The 17,276-nt window shown below is 34.7% G+C and overlaps 1 protein-coding gene across 1 annotated transcript; it reads left to right on the forward strand.

The window, feature by feature from the left end:
- The first annotated feature begins 3,643 nt into the window (after positions 1 to 3,643).
- On the forward strand, positions 3,644 to 7,490 carry LOC18594408 (uncharacterized). Its single transcript, XM_088808439.1, has 3 exons — positions 3,644 to 3,768; positions 4,481 to 4,717; positions 5,246 to 7,490. The coding sequence occupies exons 2-3, from the start codon at positions 4,705 to 4,707 to the stop codon at positions 7,330 to 7,332; spliced, it is 2,100 nt and encodes a 699-aa protein (XP_088664565.1). The 5' UTR covers positions 3,644 to 3,768; positions 4,481 to 4,704; the 3' UTR covers positions 7,333 to 7,490.
- Positions 7,491 to 17,276: the final 9,786 nt, after the last annotated feature.

The following is a 17,276-nucleotide window of genomic DNA, read 5'->3' on the forward strand; positions in this document are numbered from 1 at the left end:
AAATGGCGTTGATGTGAAGGGTGAGAAATGTCGTAAGTCATGTGATCATATCAAATTAACATGTCACATTATCATCAATTATGATATGTTAACATGTCACATTATCATCAATTATAATATGTTGGTATGTCATGTCAACTCAATGTGATAAAAAAGATAAATAATATTTTAACTAAGTCAATCATTAGTTATAATAACTTATTTGACTGAAATTAAAAGTACAAAGACTTATTTATCTCAAAATATAATAAAAGTATAAAGATTTATTTAAAATTTTTTGAATAGTTTAACAACTTTTTGAGATATTATGTCAAAATTTAATTTCAAATGATATTTAAAAAATAAAGATTAATATTAAAATTATTTTTAAAAAAGTAAATAAAAACAACAAAATGGGTAGGGAAAATAATAAAGAGTTGAAAAATGACTTAATATAATAATAAAATAGAAATAGAGTAACATGATGTGGATCGGATTTAGGAATGGTAAGTAGCCTGTTACAAGATACCTGTGAGTATTTGACTCAATTATATAAAACTAAGATACCTTATAATCGGGGTCTGGGATAAATTCAAATAATTATTTCACTACTTATATCGGGTATTGTGACAGGACAGGTACTATGAACTTGCCTGAATCCTTGATTCTAGGAGAATCATTTTCAATGTTTGTGATATTTTGGATTAATGGCAAACATTTTAATGGCAGCAATGCGCAATTTTCCCATGTAAGATACAAAGACATCCGAAGATATCAGTTTCAGCTTTTGAGAAGATATGTATGGGCCAAAAGCAAGAGGAAGAAGAACTGCAGGTGGAAGAGACAACTCTTTAAAAACAATCTTTTCTTAAGTATTCATGATTTATAGTACTTTAAATTGTTTTCACTTAAAAAGTATAGACTTTATTAACAAATTTCATGTCAACATGTTATATTTATCATTTAAAAATGTTTGAAAGACAGTCTTGAAATGACACTAATATAATATCAAGTCTTAAAAACTTATTTTAGCCGATTTGTTAATAAAGAAAATATCTAATACATCCATTTTTAATTTTTATTGACGAGACTAGAAGATTATCACATTTCCTATTAAGATCTATTTTTAAAAAAGTAAAAAGCATGTGAAAATGTTTTAAACCCGTTTAGGAAATTGAAACCCTATAAAATGATAGTCCATATTCATAACTGCGCTTTTTCAATCAAGGCTTTTAACCTTGAATCAAACAAGTTGATGTAACCTTTTATTGCTTGGGACCCGGGACCAGGAGGGATATGATTTAATTGCTTTCAAACAAAGGGTTGGAATTTCACCCTTCAGTACTTAGAAGAGTGTCAGTAGGCAAATTGAGGCTATCAGATTCAGATATATGATGTGTTTACAGTTTACATTATCTTGAGTGATCTTATCATCCAGGCTATTTTCTCCCTAATGTTTGTACCAAAGAATAAACTTGTTAATGGGTCGAGTTGCAAATATTTATAGTCAAGTGAAATCATTTTGTCCGTTTTTTCCTTTTTTAAAAATCTTATTTTCATGAAAAAAAAAAAATTTCATGTAAACCAACCACATTTATCGAAATTTATAAGTTACTTACAATTTAAGCAAAAGACCTAAAATTAATCATCGGATCACTTTACATTAAATCCATGATGTTAATGTCCCAACTAGTTCTTGGCGTTTTCGCAAAACACATTGTTTATGAGGTAGTGCAATAATTTTTCTGTGGGGAGCTTGATTAGGGCCATAATGTCTGGAGGCAAAAAGGTTGCAGACACCTGATCACTTCTATCTCCTTCGGTAAAGGGCAGCCATGCAACTTATATATGTTTGGAAATGGCAAGATTGATCGATTTGGTGCTATTATCTTTGCGGCAGGCTATAAAAGCACTGTTAGGAAATGGCTCAAGGTGGTATAATATAGGGTAAAATATCTTATTTTTTGAATTTTGATCGAAATTATATAAAAGTTCATTTATTTTTAAAATGAACACTCCATTTCAAAAAATATTTTTTATTAAATATTTAGATCCAACCGTTAGCCAACTATTAGTGTTTCCATCAATTTGATAATGTGATAATAATAAAAAAATAATTTTACTATTGATTAATTTTAAAAATTACTATTATACTATTTTATTATTTTTTATTAATTAAAAAAAAAACTTCTCCAGATGGAGAGCATCAGAGCTCCCCATTGGAGCCTAATCGGGACTCTATACGTAAGGGAGCATCAGGCTCCCCAAGGGGAGCACACCAGTGCTCTGTGCTCCCCTTTCTTGGGGAGTTCAAGAACATCGATCGGTGCTCTTTCTTTTAAATTTTTTAAGAAATATAATAATAGATTTTAAATTAATAAAAAAAGAAATGGTATTTTAATTTTTTTCGTAATATATATTAATAGTGTTTGTATTTTTGGAACAGAATGTCTATTTCGAAAATTAATGAACCCATTTAAAATTTCAATTAAAACTTAATAAGGTGAAGGTAATTTATTCTATAATATATCTTATTCTTCTTAACATGGAAAAGTTACACAAACCTTCGATAAAAATGAAATGCCACAAAAATGGTTTTCCTGAATCATTGCAGCAGGAGAATGGTATTTACCTGTTTGGGTTTTCAAGAAAGGGGATTGCAAGGTATTTCAAATGATGCGCAAAGCATAGCAAGACATATAAATGGGTGCTTTGGTTGAGGAAGAAGGAAGAGGAGTGAGTTGTTTCCATTTAAAGAAAAGAAATTTACACACTGATTCTAATTATAAAAGTAGCTCAAGCTTCAGTTGAAAGCTCCATTAATCTTAGAGAGAAAGAGAGACATGAAAGTAAGGTTTCTTGCAACTGACAAGTCGCCATAGATCTCTCTTTGTTCCCTTTCCGTACGCACGTTAGTCCCTTCCCTGATTCTTTGCTTTAAAAAACCATTGTTCTGCTTTTTACAGATGCCTACATGCACATGTAGCTTTTAAAACCAACAAGTAATTCCGAAACTTTTGAAGTTAAGCATGTTTCCTCCTCCAAGTTTCTCTTAGATATATATATATATATATTCCATTAGTTAGTGTTTAAGTCTTAGTATGTTTAACATATATATTAACTTCTAACCTTATAAGGCAGGATATTAATTAGTTTTTTTTTAACTAATTAAACTGTCTGTTTTGAACTCGAAGTGATGAGTATGAATCAACATCTTAAAATGTATATGATGAAAACCTATTAAGAACTCTTAATTTTATTAAACTAAAGAACAATCCATTCATATAACATATATAGTCCACTCTTATTATATTAATCTTTCTTGATTAAGTACAAATTTCGGAGGTGAAAAAACATTTAAATCAGTTGAAGGATGTACATGTCACTAGAGTTTAATTTAGCTTTTAATCCGATGTAGCGAGTGCAATTGGACCACGTAAAAGAATAATTATAATGGCTTTTAACAAGTATATCGATGATTAAAATTTGATTTTTTAATATAATATGTGGAATAAAAAAAATTATCTTAGGTATAATTGATGAACGAGTGTCTAATCTTTTTGAAGATGATCGACTTTCCCTCTCTTCTTTGGAATTTCTCACAGTTGGCATCCCCTTTAACAGCTAACAACTTTTTCTTTCTATATTTACAAGACTAGTACGTGTTTCATGTTGTCCTGCCCCCTGTTTACAGTTATATACATACATATGTGCCCATGGCTATGACATCAAAGTAGCCAAAAAACTTTGTAACCAAGCAATAAGTTCTACATTCTGGGAAAGAAAAAGGTAAGTTGCTACAGTTCATTTCATGCTTATGCGATCCATTTTTATATTTCTTTTTAGTTTTCATAAATTGATTCCATTTCCATATCAATATAGTAAATTAAACCATTTTACTTTTATGTATTTTAATGTTGTTGTGTACTATAGTCAGCTGCTTATGGCATTATCAGACAAGAACTGTACCTCCATTCATATGGTGATGCACTTTAAACAAGCCTCTGAACATTTGATGTATCTTTTTGCAGCTATGATGCCAGTATTTCTCTAAGAATATTTCTTTTAGTAATTCTTTCATATCTTTAAAAGATTATTATCCTCTGCGTGAATAGTTTTCACTATGAACATTTTCCATATCTAACAATTTTTTTTCTCAGTCAAAATAAGATTTCAATTAATAATCTGAATTTAACACAATTCTGGTGAGAACCAGAAAGTTTAAAGGAACAGGCGGATAGAACAGACTCTTGATACATAACTGACATTGCACAATCAACACTCAACACCATATCTAGCTGATAATACAAAAGTTGAAAACAAACACATACTCGACATTGAACACAACTGGTGATACAAGAACTTAAGCACATGACACAAGGACCACCGTAAAGATAGCAAATACTGAAGACAATGCTCTTTAAGATAGCAAAGCAGTATTTAACAACATTCCATTAATTCTAATATGTTTTATTTTCTAAAAAATCTTGTATGACTCAAGGTAGCAACAAACGGATTTCTTCTGGTTTCATATATTCTTTTTCCTGCAAGAGGAAGCACAGTAGCTCCAACCAATGTGGGTGAAGGCCACAGCTCTAGTTCTGAATCAGACTTCAATTATGGTTTCAGGCAGAATCACAATCACAAAGAGCTCAAGCCGCTTTTAAGTTTAGTTTCAATAGACGGATCGGGTTTCATTGGTTTTGCATAACAAGCCCCAGAGAGATGCTACTTATAAGTAAGTACAACCGAAAATTATCAGAGCAATAGTTTTATTGCTGTTGACTCCGTTTCTTGTATATAGGAAGAGCAAGTAATTGATGAGGTAGTTCCTTCACGTGTTTGAATTGTTAACATCTGTTTGATTGTTTTTTTTGCTTTCAGTTAAATCAATGATTTTACTTTTATTTTATTTAAGAAGTATGTGTTAAAATTGCTATTGATTTTAGTTATTTAATCAGGTTTAGCAATGTTTAGGAAGTCGAAACAAATAACAAAAAGCAATGAAAAAGCCAAAATCTTTGAATGTTAAGCTTTTCAGCCAATATTTTATCAACTTGAACTCAAAAGAAACTGGTCTGTCTTGTATTCTTACTCCAAGGAATCGTCTTTTTCTTCAAACAATAGATATTTCCTTGCCATGTAGCAAGAATTAGACAAGTACCCAAGTTATATAGAATATTAATTGCTTTAAACAAATAGATATTTAAACACCCACCAAATTAACGCTTGCATCATGTTACTGAACATTTATTGTGATTTTCAGTTGCCTGTGCTATTTTCTTCACGGAGGTCAAGGATGCAATATTTGCCATGAAATCCCTTTGGATCAAATGGCAGATTCGAGCCATGGTTGTAGCGAGCCTTTGCGTTCAACTCCTGCTTGTCAATTTGGTGAATCAACGGCGATGCAGTCGTAAACGCTCAGTGTATACAGCAACCATTGTTTGGTTAATGTACCTGTTTGCAGATTGGTTAGCAACAGTTTCTTTAAGTAGCCTCTTTAAGAACAGCAAGGAGCAATTAACAAGCCCATTGGTTGTATTTTGGGCACCTTTCCTACTCTTGCATCTTGGTGGCCCTGACACAATCACTGCTTATTCTTTATCAGAGAATGAGCTATGGCCCAGACATTTCTTCGGCTTATGCTTCCAAATTGGGGTTGCTCTTTATGTCTATGTCAAGTTTTGGACCATAAACACAACAACTCTGACATATTTGGCGATTCCAATATTCATTGTTGGGATTATCAAATACGGGGAAAGGGTTTGGGTTCTTTTCAGTGCTAGCGATGCAAAGCTACGGAAGTCGGTTTTCACAACTCCAACTAAGTCAGAGCTCGAACATGTTCCTTCAGGGGCTGATCAGCAGAGAGTGGTGGTCCAGATTGATGATTATTTACAAGACAAAGGAATTCATAGGAAATACAGACATCTTCATCGAGCATATCTATCATATACCATGTTCAGGCCCCTATTTTTGGACCTCAAGCTCAGGATTTACAAACAGTTGAGTGATTTGTTTACATTAGAGCATATGACTATGGGAGAGGCCTTCAAATTGGTAGAGATTGAACTAGGATTCTTGTATGATTTGCTCTATACAAAGATTCCTATAGTTCTATCTCGAATTGGTGTGATTCTACGGTCCATCTGCTTGTCCTTCCTTTTTTCCATACTAATTGCCTTCTCGATCATCGTTGGAAACCATGGCTATCCAAAAGTTGACATTGCCATATCCTATTTGCTCTTAGTTGGGGCTATCTTTTTGGAAATCTATTCAACCGTTTTGCATGTCAGTTCTGACAGGGGAATTCTACGGTTAACTTGTCAGGACAACAAGCTGTTTAAGGCAATTGGATCTAGTTTGATTTCGGTAACTAAGACCAACAGATCAGAAATACAGTCAATGGCACAAAACAGCCTAATAGACTATTGCCTCCAGGCCAAGTCAACCAAGTTTGCTTTGGTTCGAAGCATTTTTAACACTGAGGACTTCGTGGGCAAGTATGGAAATACATCTTGGAAAGATGTGAAAGATGATTTAAAGAAGTTCATCTACGATCATCTATTAGAGAAATGGAAGAAATATAAACAGAGTAACTTTGATTACGAATGTCTCATACAGTTGTTGAATGAGAGGGGTCATAATGTGCTGCTGGAGAAACATCCTGAGGAAGATCTTGGTTGGAGCATATGTGATGTAGAATTCACCCAGAGTCTCCTCATTTGGCACATCGCTACGGATCTTGTCTTCCGTGTTGATCATCCAAGAGGTTTAGTAGGTACTTTCGGTCCATACTGCAAAATTAGCAAGCTTCTATCTGATTACATGATGTACCTTCTTTTCATGAGTCCAACAACGCTTCCCCAAGGCATTATTAAGGTAAGGCTCCAAGACACTTGTGCGGAGGCCATGAGTTTCTTTCATGGGGAATTAGATCACCAGAAAATTGTCGAGACTTTGTTTCGTATCGGTACAGAAAATCGAGCTGTTTTAACGCCAATGGGAACTCAAACGAAATCTGTATTCTTTGAAGGATGCCAGATTGCCCGTCAATTGCAAGAATTAGTTTTGACACACCATTGGGATCATGAAGAAAAATGGGAAATGATTGCTCGAATATGGCTTGAAATGTTGACTCATGCTGCAAGTGAGTGTACATGGAAAGAGCATGCCAAACAACTTAAGCAAGGTGAGGAGTTGCTCACTCGTGTAGCCCTCCTCATGGCACATTTTGGTTTAAGCAAGAAGATCCAGATGGTGGATATACCCCATGAACTTGCAGCTGAAGGCTATCAGCCTGAATGGGATTGGGACAATCTTGACCGGTTGGCTTATTACTTGGTTTAAAATGAAATTAATTTTTCAACAAATTTACTAAATAATTAGCACTTTTTATCATGCAAGCTAGCTCCACGAAGGTACATCATTAAAGCTAGTTCAATCTTTGACCACGTGTTTTATTGTTCTATTAGATTTTCTCAATAATAAAGTGTGTATTTACATTATTTATGTTCTTTTATCTTTTATTAAAACAAGTTAAATTTATTTGCTTTTGATGAATTGATAATGTTATAGTTTATAATATAATCTAATAAAATATATTTGATTCCAATGTTACATGTGGATTTAAAAGTATAGGTCCGTGTAAAGAATCTTAAGAATTCACTATATAAAAATAAATGTAAATCTTCTCTCCGGACTACAAAAAGAGAAAGATCTCACCAAATTAAGAGTTACAAAAAAAAATCCTTAATACTCTGAATTTTAACGATTAATCTAATTAATATTATATCTGTTATAAAATCATAAATAAAAAATCATGTAAGTTATTGTATTAATAATTCTTACAATTAGAATCTTGCAGTAAAGCTTAACGTATTCTTCTCATACTCCTTATTCTCAAAATCTTTATTCCCTCGCACCCTCCCTTTCATAATCTTTTGTGATTGTGCCTTTACCAAATCATTGTGTTTGAGATGGACAAAGTTACAAGTATTAATGGAGTGATAATCAACAACTTCATTTCATTTAACTTCATTTATCTCAATCTTTGATTCGTGATTTAATTTATGATAAAATTTTAAGTTTTAATAATTAATATTTTCTCTTAAGAGCAATTACCAATGTATTTCAATATATACATATAACACGTGAAATTAATATTTTAAACCTCATATTAAGATGGAAATGAAAAAACCTTTCGAAATTTTTAAAAAGAACAATTATTAACCCATATGTTAATTGATAAACTTTTTGATAAAATCAGCCTAGATTCATCCTTGATAAGGCACAGAGGAAATAAGATGACAAATTAACAAAGACGTTGATGCCGCTGCTGCGGCTGCTTTTTCTTTTTTTTTTTTTTTATATTTTCACCTAATTTCATGACAATATTTAAGAGTTTTAGGGGTTATTCTTTTATAAGCTAATTATTATTCTTTAAATAATTAATTAACCAAGATGAAGGTGAGTTTGTGAGAGTTGATTTGGTGTGAGTGGGCATATACTAGTTGTTATGTGTCTTTAAAAAAATTTTAAAATGGCATGATTTTAATAAATTTTTAAAAAATTCACTTTTTAAGATTACCTTAATATAACTTAAATTTCATAATTTTTTGTTATCTTAATTAGGATCGAGTGAAAATATAGAAACGAATGAAATATTAAGTATATAAGATAGACAACAGAAGGCATTGGTGAAAAAAGAGAATTCCCATTGTGAAGGACTGCTCCTTTGCAAGATACAAATTATAAAGTGTTAAGAAACCAATAAAAGTGATGTATGATAATGATAAATATCCTACTGTATTTGATAGTATTTTCATGTATTAGTACTACTTACGGCAATTGCTAAGTATTGATTACAAAGTTTAAGGGTAAAGTTTCTTAATCATTTAATTAAAACTAAATAACGCAACTTGATCAATGTGTTTTTCTTTTGGGGTTTTTGATGGAGACAAGCAAATCTCATTCAACACAAAGTCAAAGTTACTTGAATCAAAATGTGCAATGTCAGATATTAAGAAAATGAGTTGGCTTATATGAATAAAAGTAGCTAAAAAGTTCCAATTGGATATATTATACCATTAAATAAATTTAATTTTTATTATTATTTTTAATAAAGTTATAATGTTAAAAAATTTTAAAATATAAAGTTTATAAATTTTAAATTTCAATGTTATAGATCTCATATCAATAAGGGATGCAATGAGTCTTGAATTTATAAATAAGAATTTTTTTTATCCTTAATAGATATATTTTTTGCATTGAAAATATAAGTTTATAACACGTGATATCAAAATTTACTTAAATCTTCACTAATGTGGGTGAAGGGATCCGATAGCTGCTAAGAAGAGTAGTACCCAAGTAAAATATTCTAAAGCAATTAGAATACTTTTCATATTTAAGTTTTCCTTGCTTGTTGATTGCTTTGCTTGCGCAACAAATAAGCCTAGTTTTTAAGATATTTATTTTTATATCATTTACTTTCCTTACACTTTAAAGAAATCTGAATTAGAAAACTTTCTTATTTAACTTACTTGCGTTATAAGTAGGTTTAAGATGGACTATCCTTATAAATAGTCTTGTTATATTTCATTGTAAAACTGAATAGGGTTTTTCCTGATTCTATTGTTTTGAAACATTATAAAATTGAGCAGAGTTTTTTTTTTTTTTTCTGACTCCATTCTTTTGGGTCATTTTTTTTTTAGGGCATCAGAGTAGATTCATAATCTAGCCTTTTTTTTTTCCAATTGTGACATTGATTTGGTTATGGTAGAGTGATGTGTTTTCCCTTTGATTTATTTTTCGTCTACAGCTTTGGTATCGTACATGAATTATTCTTCGTCGATAGCTTCGACGACGTACTTGATTTATTCTCCGTTTACAGCCTCAGCACCATACGTAATTTATTTTCTGTTGGTTGCTTCAGCCACCTTACTTGATTGTTATATTGTCGATTAACCACTAGACGATGATTATAGTATTTTCCAAGGATGGTTTGATAGCAAAACCCGATGCCAATTCTAGGGATTTCTAATCTTAAATCCAGAGCAACGTGATGATAAAATCATGGCTCATCAACTCATTTTTTGAGGAGTTACAAAAGATGTTACCTATGCGGATACTGCAATCAAAATATAGCTCGATTTAAATGGGCCATTTACTTGGGGAATTGTGCCCCAAATATATGAATTGAAGCAATCCATTGTCTTACTACAATGGACGCATCCAGAGTTATTAGTGTTCCTGAGACAGCCAACAAGAAACTACCTCAAATGAACCCACAAAACCACAAGGGCAAAAAATCAACCTTAGGTTGACATTACTTAAGGGTTTATTAACAACAAGCATATGGCCACCATCAATTGAGGGTTTCCAGATGCCCACACACTTATAGAGCCAAGCCGTACCAGCAAAAGGCACCTAAACGAGCCCTGCAGCATGACATGGAACGACAATCTTGGCATGCCAACCCAACGCGTCAAAACCACGCACAACTAGTAAGAGCGCAAAATACTTCATACCTTAGTGCCGACGCATGTGCAAAAGCACGCATAAGTCGTACACATTGAAAGCCCGCATGCTAGAAGAACGTGTGGACACAACTTGCATAACAGCAAGTCGCGCACATCACAGCCTTGCGACCAAGGGAGCTATGTGCAACATAGTTTTATACACTTGAAATGTGCACCTACAACACCCCTAAAAGGTGTGTACATGGGCACCACACGAGAAGAAAAAGTGCACAGGATATGCACACCCTGAAGTCCCACACCAATGGGCCATGCACACTGCACCTCAAGAGGCCATGCGCATAATGGACGTTGCCTAGACATCCTCGCATAGGAGTGCCACACATATCAGGAGCTCAAACTCATGAGCCTCGCATAGAGGGTCTTAACTAAGAGACTCGCACACCTGAAAGCCTTGTACGAGAAAGACACACCTTAGTGGCCAAATTGGTTATAAAGAAGTCTACATGAAGATTTTTCAAAGCTTTACCAAACAGGGGAAGCAACGCGTTTGTCGTCGTCAAAAGTCTTTTAATGGGCTCCGTCAGGCTTTCTGCAACTGTTAAGATTTCTCGACTAAAACAATATTTGGATACCAATTTTCACATCAAGGATGTTGGTAAACTCAAATATTTTTTGGGAATTGAGATGGCACATTATTCAAGTTACAAATCGACTTCCTCACCCATGGATCAACAACATAAACTTGATCTTGATTTAAGACAACTTTGTGATGATCTCAGATAGTCTAATTGTCTCATTGGCAGATTATTTTATCTCATGATCATACGTTCGAATATTAGTTATGCAATGCACAGTTAGAGCGCAACAGCAGCTTGCACGTGTCCAGACAATATAAGTGTTTGAAACAACCACACTTTGATGCCGTCATATGAATTCTTTGATACCTTAAAATTACGCCCTGACAAGGCACTTGGTCGAAAGCAATTTCAAACTTTGTTGGGCAAGTTAGGCATTTCCAATCTTTATGCTCCAATTTGAATGGGAGTAAAGGAGAATTAACTTAGGATATGGGCCACATATGTAAGAGAGCCATATGCACATGATACACACGAACAGACGAGCACAAGATAGCTCGCATGAAGGGATCCAATGGCTATTAAAAAGAATAGCAGTTAAGTAAAATATTCTAAAGCAATTAGAATACTTTTCATATTTAAGTTTTTCTTACTTGTTGATTGCTTTGCTTGCACAACAAGTAAGCCTAGCTTTTAAGACTTTTTTTTTATGCTGAAAATTCGCGCAGGCCCAACTACCCTATAATCGTTTTATTAATAATCGAAAGAATTAAGTAGATTAGGGAGGGGGACATAAACCGAACCTTCAGAATTACATAAGATTGAGAATAATGTGGAAAAGTACCTAAAAAGGAAGGTTTCATTTTATGTACATATTTCTGAATGCAATTAAAAAATTTCAACGCTTCCCTATTACAAGAGTCTAGATTATCAACATAATAAAAAGAGCAAAAATAAATTAAGAGTGTTACTCCTTTACATTTATTTAAAACGAACATAAGGTAAATTAGATTTATCTAATCTAATTATTCCTCTGAGCTCACCTTCGGCTTGTGAAAATACATGCAAATTCTGATGTGTATGCCCCTGATTGGAAAGATAGTCAGCAGCTTGATTTCCTTCTCTATGAATGTGTGAAATTCGATAGGAAATGCCACTCAAGCAGTTATGGATAAACGCCAACAAATATCGAGTCTGGGAAGAACCTTTATGTCCCTCATGTATCATTTGTACAATTGCCTTTGCATCCATTTCGATCCAAACTCTAGATATATTGTGCTCAATACATAAAAGTAGACCTCGATGTAATGCCATTAGTTCTGCCTGTAAGCAATTATAAGGTCCGAAATTCTTAGAAAAACCAAAAATGATCTTACCTGTGTGATCCCGAAGAACTCCTCCGCTTGCAGCATTCTGGAAAGCATCCTTGGAACTACCATCTACATTTAGCTTAATTCACCCAACGATGGTCAAGACCAATATACAATTTTTGAAGGACCGTGACTCTCACGTTCATACTGAAATCCCTAGTGTACTGCAATATCCATATCTTCTTTCCATTGCCATTTACTTAATAAGTTCCCCTGAAAGAGTTGCCTTAACATCCGCATAATTCTCCATATCACTCTGTCAGAATACATTTTTATTTCCCTATGTTTTGCATCATTACGTTCAACCTATAGGAACCACATAATAAATAATGGCAATAAAATTCGAATATGGCCTGGTTTCTATAGTCTCCAGAATAATACCATGAATGAAGAATATACATAACATTCTAAGGATTATGAATATAGATTTGAAAAAATTTTGCAAAATAATTTCAAACCTGTTGTGCAACTACACCTTCCCAAATGACATGTACAATGGACTCTTCCGAACGACAACAAATGCATTTAGAGGCTAAATGAAAACCTTTGGATTTCATCTGTAACTCCACCGGAATCCAATCCTGCATTAGGCGCCATAAAAAAATGAAACTGTTAAAGGAATACCCTTATGCCAGATCAGTTTACCCCAAGCAAAAGTAAGATGTCGTTGTCGAGAAAGTTCCCAAGCACTTTTAGTTCTAAATTTTGCATTCTGAGTCAGGGCCCAATATGCCGTATTTGCTATATTTCTACTAATAGGAATCTTCAAAATCTCCTCAATAATCACATCAGGTACAACATATTTCAATTTGTTGACATCCCACATATTATTATCAAAGAAATAATCAACTTTTACCATAGATTACGAATATGAGGGAAAAGAGTGTACTAGAGGTTTATCACCTAGCCATATATCATGCCAAAAAAGAAGATCTCTCTTATCGACCTTCCACTGTATATGCTGCCCCGATATGTCTCTACCATGAATCATCCGTTTCTATGTTGCCAATATATGCGGTTTAGGAGCTATTATCTACGAAATTTGCCCAGTACAATATTTGGCTTTCATATATTGTGTCCATAAGTTATTACATGTTTGAAAACGCCACCAAAGTTTTGTAGAAAAAGCCTCAAACATGTCTTGCAAACTGCGGATATCCAGGCCACCTTCTGAGCTCGAAAATGTGACTTTATTCCAAACTGTCCAATGTATGCGTTTGTTGTCCGAGGAATCTCCCCATAGGAAACTATTAAATAGTCTGTCTATTTTTTCAATGACACTCGCAGGGGGTTTAAGAACTTGTAGTAAATAAATTGGCAATGAAGATAGGACACTCCGAAGTAGTGTGATACGACCACCAAATGATAGGGCTTTGTTTTCCCAACCCGAGATCCTCTCACGTATCTTAGATATGAGTGAGTCAAAAAGTAACGTTTTCTTGGGTCCTTTATAGAGAGAGACGCCAAGGTATGTAACAGGAAGAGTCTTATGATTAAAGCCTGTGGTTTGTGCAATAATTTGTCGTCTAGAGCTGGCCATCGCAAGAGCTATAATGAAGCAACTTTTCTGTCGGCTTATTTTTTGCCTCGAAACCTGCTCATATTCCTGTAAAACACCAAGCACTTTCTCCAAAGTTGATTTGCTTCCATTAGTAAAGATCATTATATCATCCACAAAAGCAAGATGGCTAACATTTAAAGAGCATCTCGAATAAAAATGCAGTGACTTATATTGGGCAAAGGTAGAGTTAATACCTCTCGATAAATATTTTGCTGCCAATATAAATAACAAAGGCGAGATAGAATCACCTTGACGTAGTCCTCTCTCGGATTTAAAGTAGCCAACCAAATGTCCATTAACTAATAGAGAAAATCAGTAGTTGGAAATGCACCTTTTATCATGTTAATCCACTGAGAACTGAAACCAAAATGATCCAAGATTAAATACAAAAAATCCCAATTTAATCTGTCATGAGCCTTCATCATGTCAAGCTTCAAAATTACATTGCCCCCTCTAGCTTTGTAATCAATTTTACCAACTAATTCCTGGGCGAGGAGAATATTGTCACTGATTAACCTACCACTTACAAAGCCACTTTGGTTATCCGAGATTAAAGATGATAATACTTTAGCTAACCAGCTCGCCAATAATTTAGTAATTATTTTATTAAAGATAGTGCATAAACTGATAGGGCAAAAATCACTCCAAGACTCTGCATCCGATTTTTTAGCTAAAAGGACTAAGGTTGTAGAAGTTACCCCCTTTGGCATTGTAGAACCTGTGAAAAAATCCCTCACGGCAATCAAGAGGTCATCCGCTATTATATGTCAGCACTTTTAATAGAATAATGAGGAAAACCCATCAGGACCGGCCACACTATCCTTGTCAATGTCGTATACTGCTTCTTTCACTTCTTCCATTATCGGTTTTGCACATAAAGTTTGGTTATCCAAATCAAAAATCAAATGAGGAATTAAGTCAGCATTGAACCTAGTCAAATCCGTTGCTTCAGCTTTTAATAAATTTGCAAAATATTCAACAGCAGACAACTCAATCTGGTCTTGGTCCTCGAGTATGGTACTGTCCTCGATTTTAGTTTTAAAAATGCAGTTTTTCACTCGTTTTTTTTTTGTAACCGCATGTGGAAGAACTTGGTGTTGCTCACTCCCTCCACTAACCATCGAACACCAGATTTTTGTTGCCAAAATGCTTCCTCAATACTAAACAAATGGTTGAGTTTCGCATATGACTGATTAAGTTGTGCTCGATTGACAGTAGACTGCTCCTGTTCAAATAATTTTTCACACTCCACCGCATGTTGTTCAGTAGCCTTAATATTGCTAAATATGTCACCAAAAACATTTTTATTCCAGCTTTTCAAAGCCTTTTTCAACCTTTGTTGCTTGAGCCAAAAAGCCATCAACCCGTTACCATGCATTGATTCTTTCCAGTTCCTGTCAACAAAACTCATAAAACTATGATGTTTTAACCAAGCATGTAAAAAACGAAAGGAAGAAGGATTTTTAAGCGAGGACTCTGAACAGGAAATTAGCAATGGGCAGTGATCAGAACCATCTCTGTTGAGGTGTTGGACTCTCATTTTTGTAAATTGAGTACCCCACTGTATATTGTAAACTATTATGTCCAACCTCTGAAACATACGGGGAATTAGTCCAAGTAAACTTGTTCCCTTCAAAACCTGCATCTAACAATCCACAATCAAAGAGGGTCATTGCAAAGTCCTCCATAGATTTGGCATGTGGTTCTGCACCTAGAAGTGTTTCCTCCCTGTTTAGGATTACATTGAAGTCACCACCTGCAAGCCATGACTCTTATATTCCAGTAGCTACATTTCTCAAAAAAGCGCATAAATCTTGCCTTTCTAATCGGGTACATTTAGCATAAAAAAATGAAGATTGAAAAGAGAATGAAAGCCACGGTAAAGAAAAGCTAGCGTGAAGACATTGAGGATGATCAAACCGTATGGAACAGCAGACTTCATGAGTCCAGAAAAGCCAAATGTTCTGTGAACAGTTAGCAACCGCACCATCAAAGCCAAGTTTCCTTCTCAAAAATCAATTTGAGAGCCTTGTACCATTGGTTCTAGAATAGCCAGTATTATAATCTGATGCATGAACTTTAATTTTTTTATTCTTCTTTGGATGATTTTTCCAGCAACACCCCATGCATTCCAGATTAATAAATTTATCATGGGTATGTGTTTGTAGGGAAGTACCGAGAGAAAGAAGCTTCATCACAATCATCTATAGCTGAAATATCTTCTTTTTCAGAGGAAACATCCTTAGTAGGAATATAGGACACCTCGCTGTCTGATTTCCTCCTTCTGGAAGCCAAAAAATGATGTTCAAAGGAGTGACCATTTGCTCCCAAAGTTGGGTCTACATGAAAAAACTCTCTACTGCTACCATCCTGCAAACTTGCTGGTCGTTCTCGACTTTGTTGTGATTGGTGCGTGGGGTCTCTCTGCTGCGATAAGCATTTCGGACGTTCCTCATTTCCTGCATGGGCTGCATGGGATGGGGTGGAGTGAGTTTCTTTGTTGGGTCCACATTGATCATGTTTAGGCTTCCCTTCAATGACTTCTTCTCCTGGATTCAGTGTACTATTCATGTCGGGTTGACTCAGTTGCTTAGCCCCCTTAAGCTATTTTCACCACCATCTTGCACCTATTCGACGTCCAAGCTTACACGTTCCAACTGCTGTTTTTGACTCTCCGAATAATGTTCATCCTCTGGCAACATCAGACCATCACCATGCACGGCCACCACAGATAATCGATCCTCTAGCTTACGATTTTTCTTCTTTTTGGCTTTTCGGAGCGTCACATGACCTGCCTCAATTGCCCATTTAACACCATCAAAGTCCCCAATTTGCTCTACGCTTGCATTGGTGTTTGTACCGGTCTGCCAACTCTCCGTCACTCTTGCATGCGTCGAAATCCTATTATCTATTGTAGCTATCTTCTTCGCGGCAATTGTTTCCTCTCCTTTCTCACTCATAACCTACTGTTGTTGATCAGCTTTAGGCGCATCACTGCCCATCATCCAGCCTTCTTGGATCCTGCCGATCTCTCCTGCATCAGTTTCTCACCTTTTTTCCGCGTTAACCAATTCACCCACTAAAAAACTTTTTTCCCATATGATTACTGTTCACATACTCTGTTTGCCCTTGTTTTTCCATCCGATTTTGTTCTTCGTTTTCTGCCTCTATGATCATTTGGAATCTGTTGAAAATTGGGACGTTGGCATGTTGGGGAGCCATCTCTAGATTTGTTTCTGTGCCCATCATGTCATTTGCTCCACCACTACATGCTTTGCCCACTACTTGCCACCGTTGGTTCTGTGTC

The sequence above is a fragment of the Theobroma cacao genome, chromosome 7 (assembly GCF_053813885.1).
Source record: "Theobroma cacao isolate CCN51 chromosome 7, ASM5381388v1, whole genome shotgun sequence".
Lineage (NCBI taxonomy): Eukaryota > Viridiplantae > Streptophyta > Magnoliopsida > Malvales > Malvaceae > Theobroma > Theobroma cacao.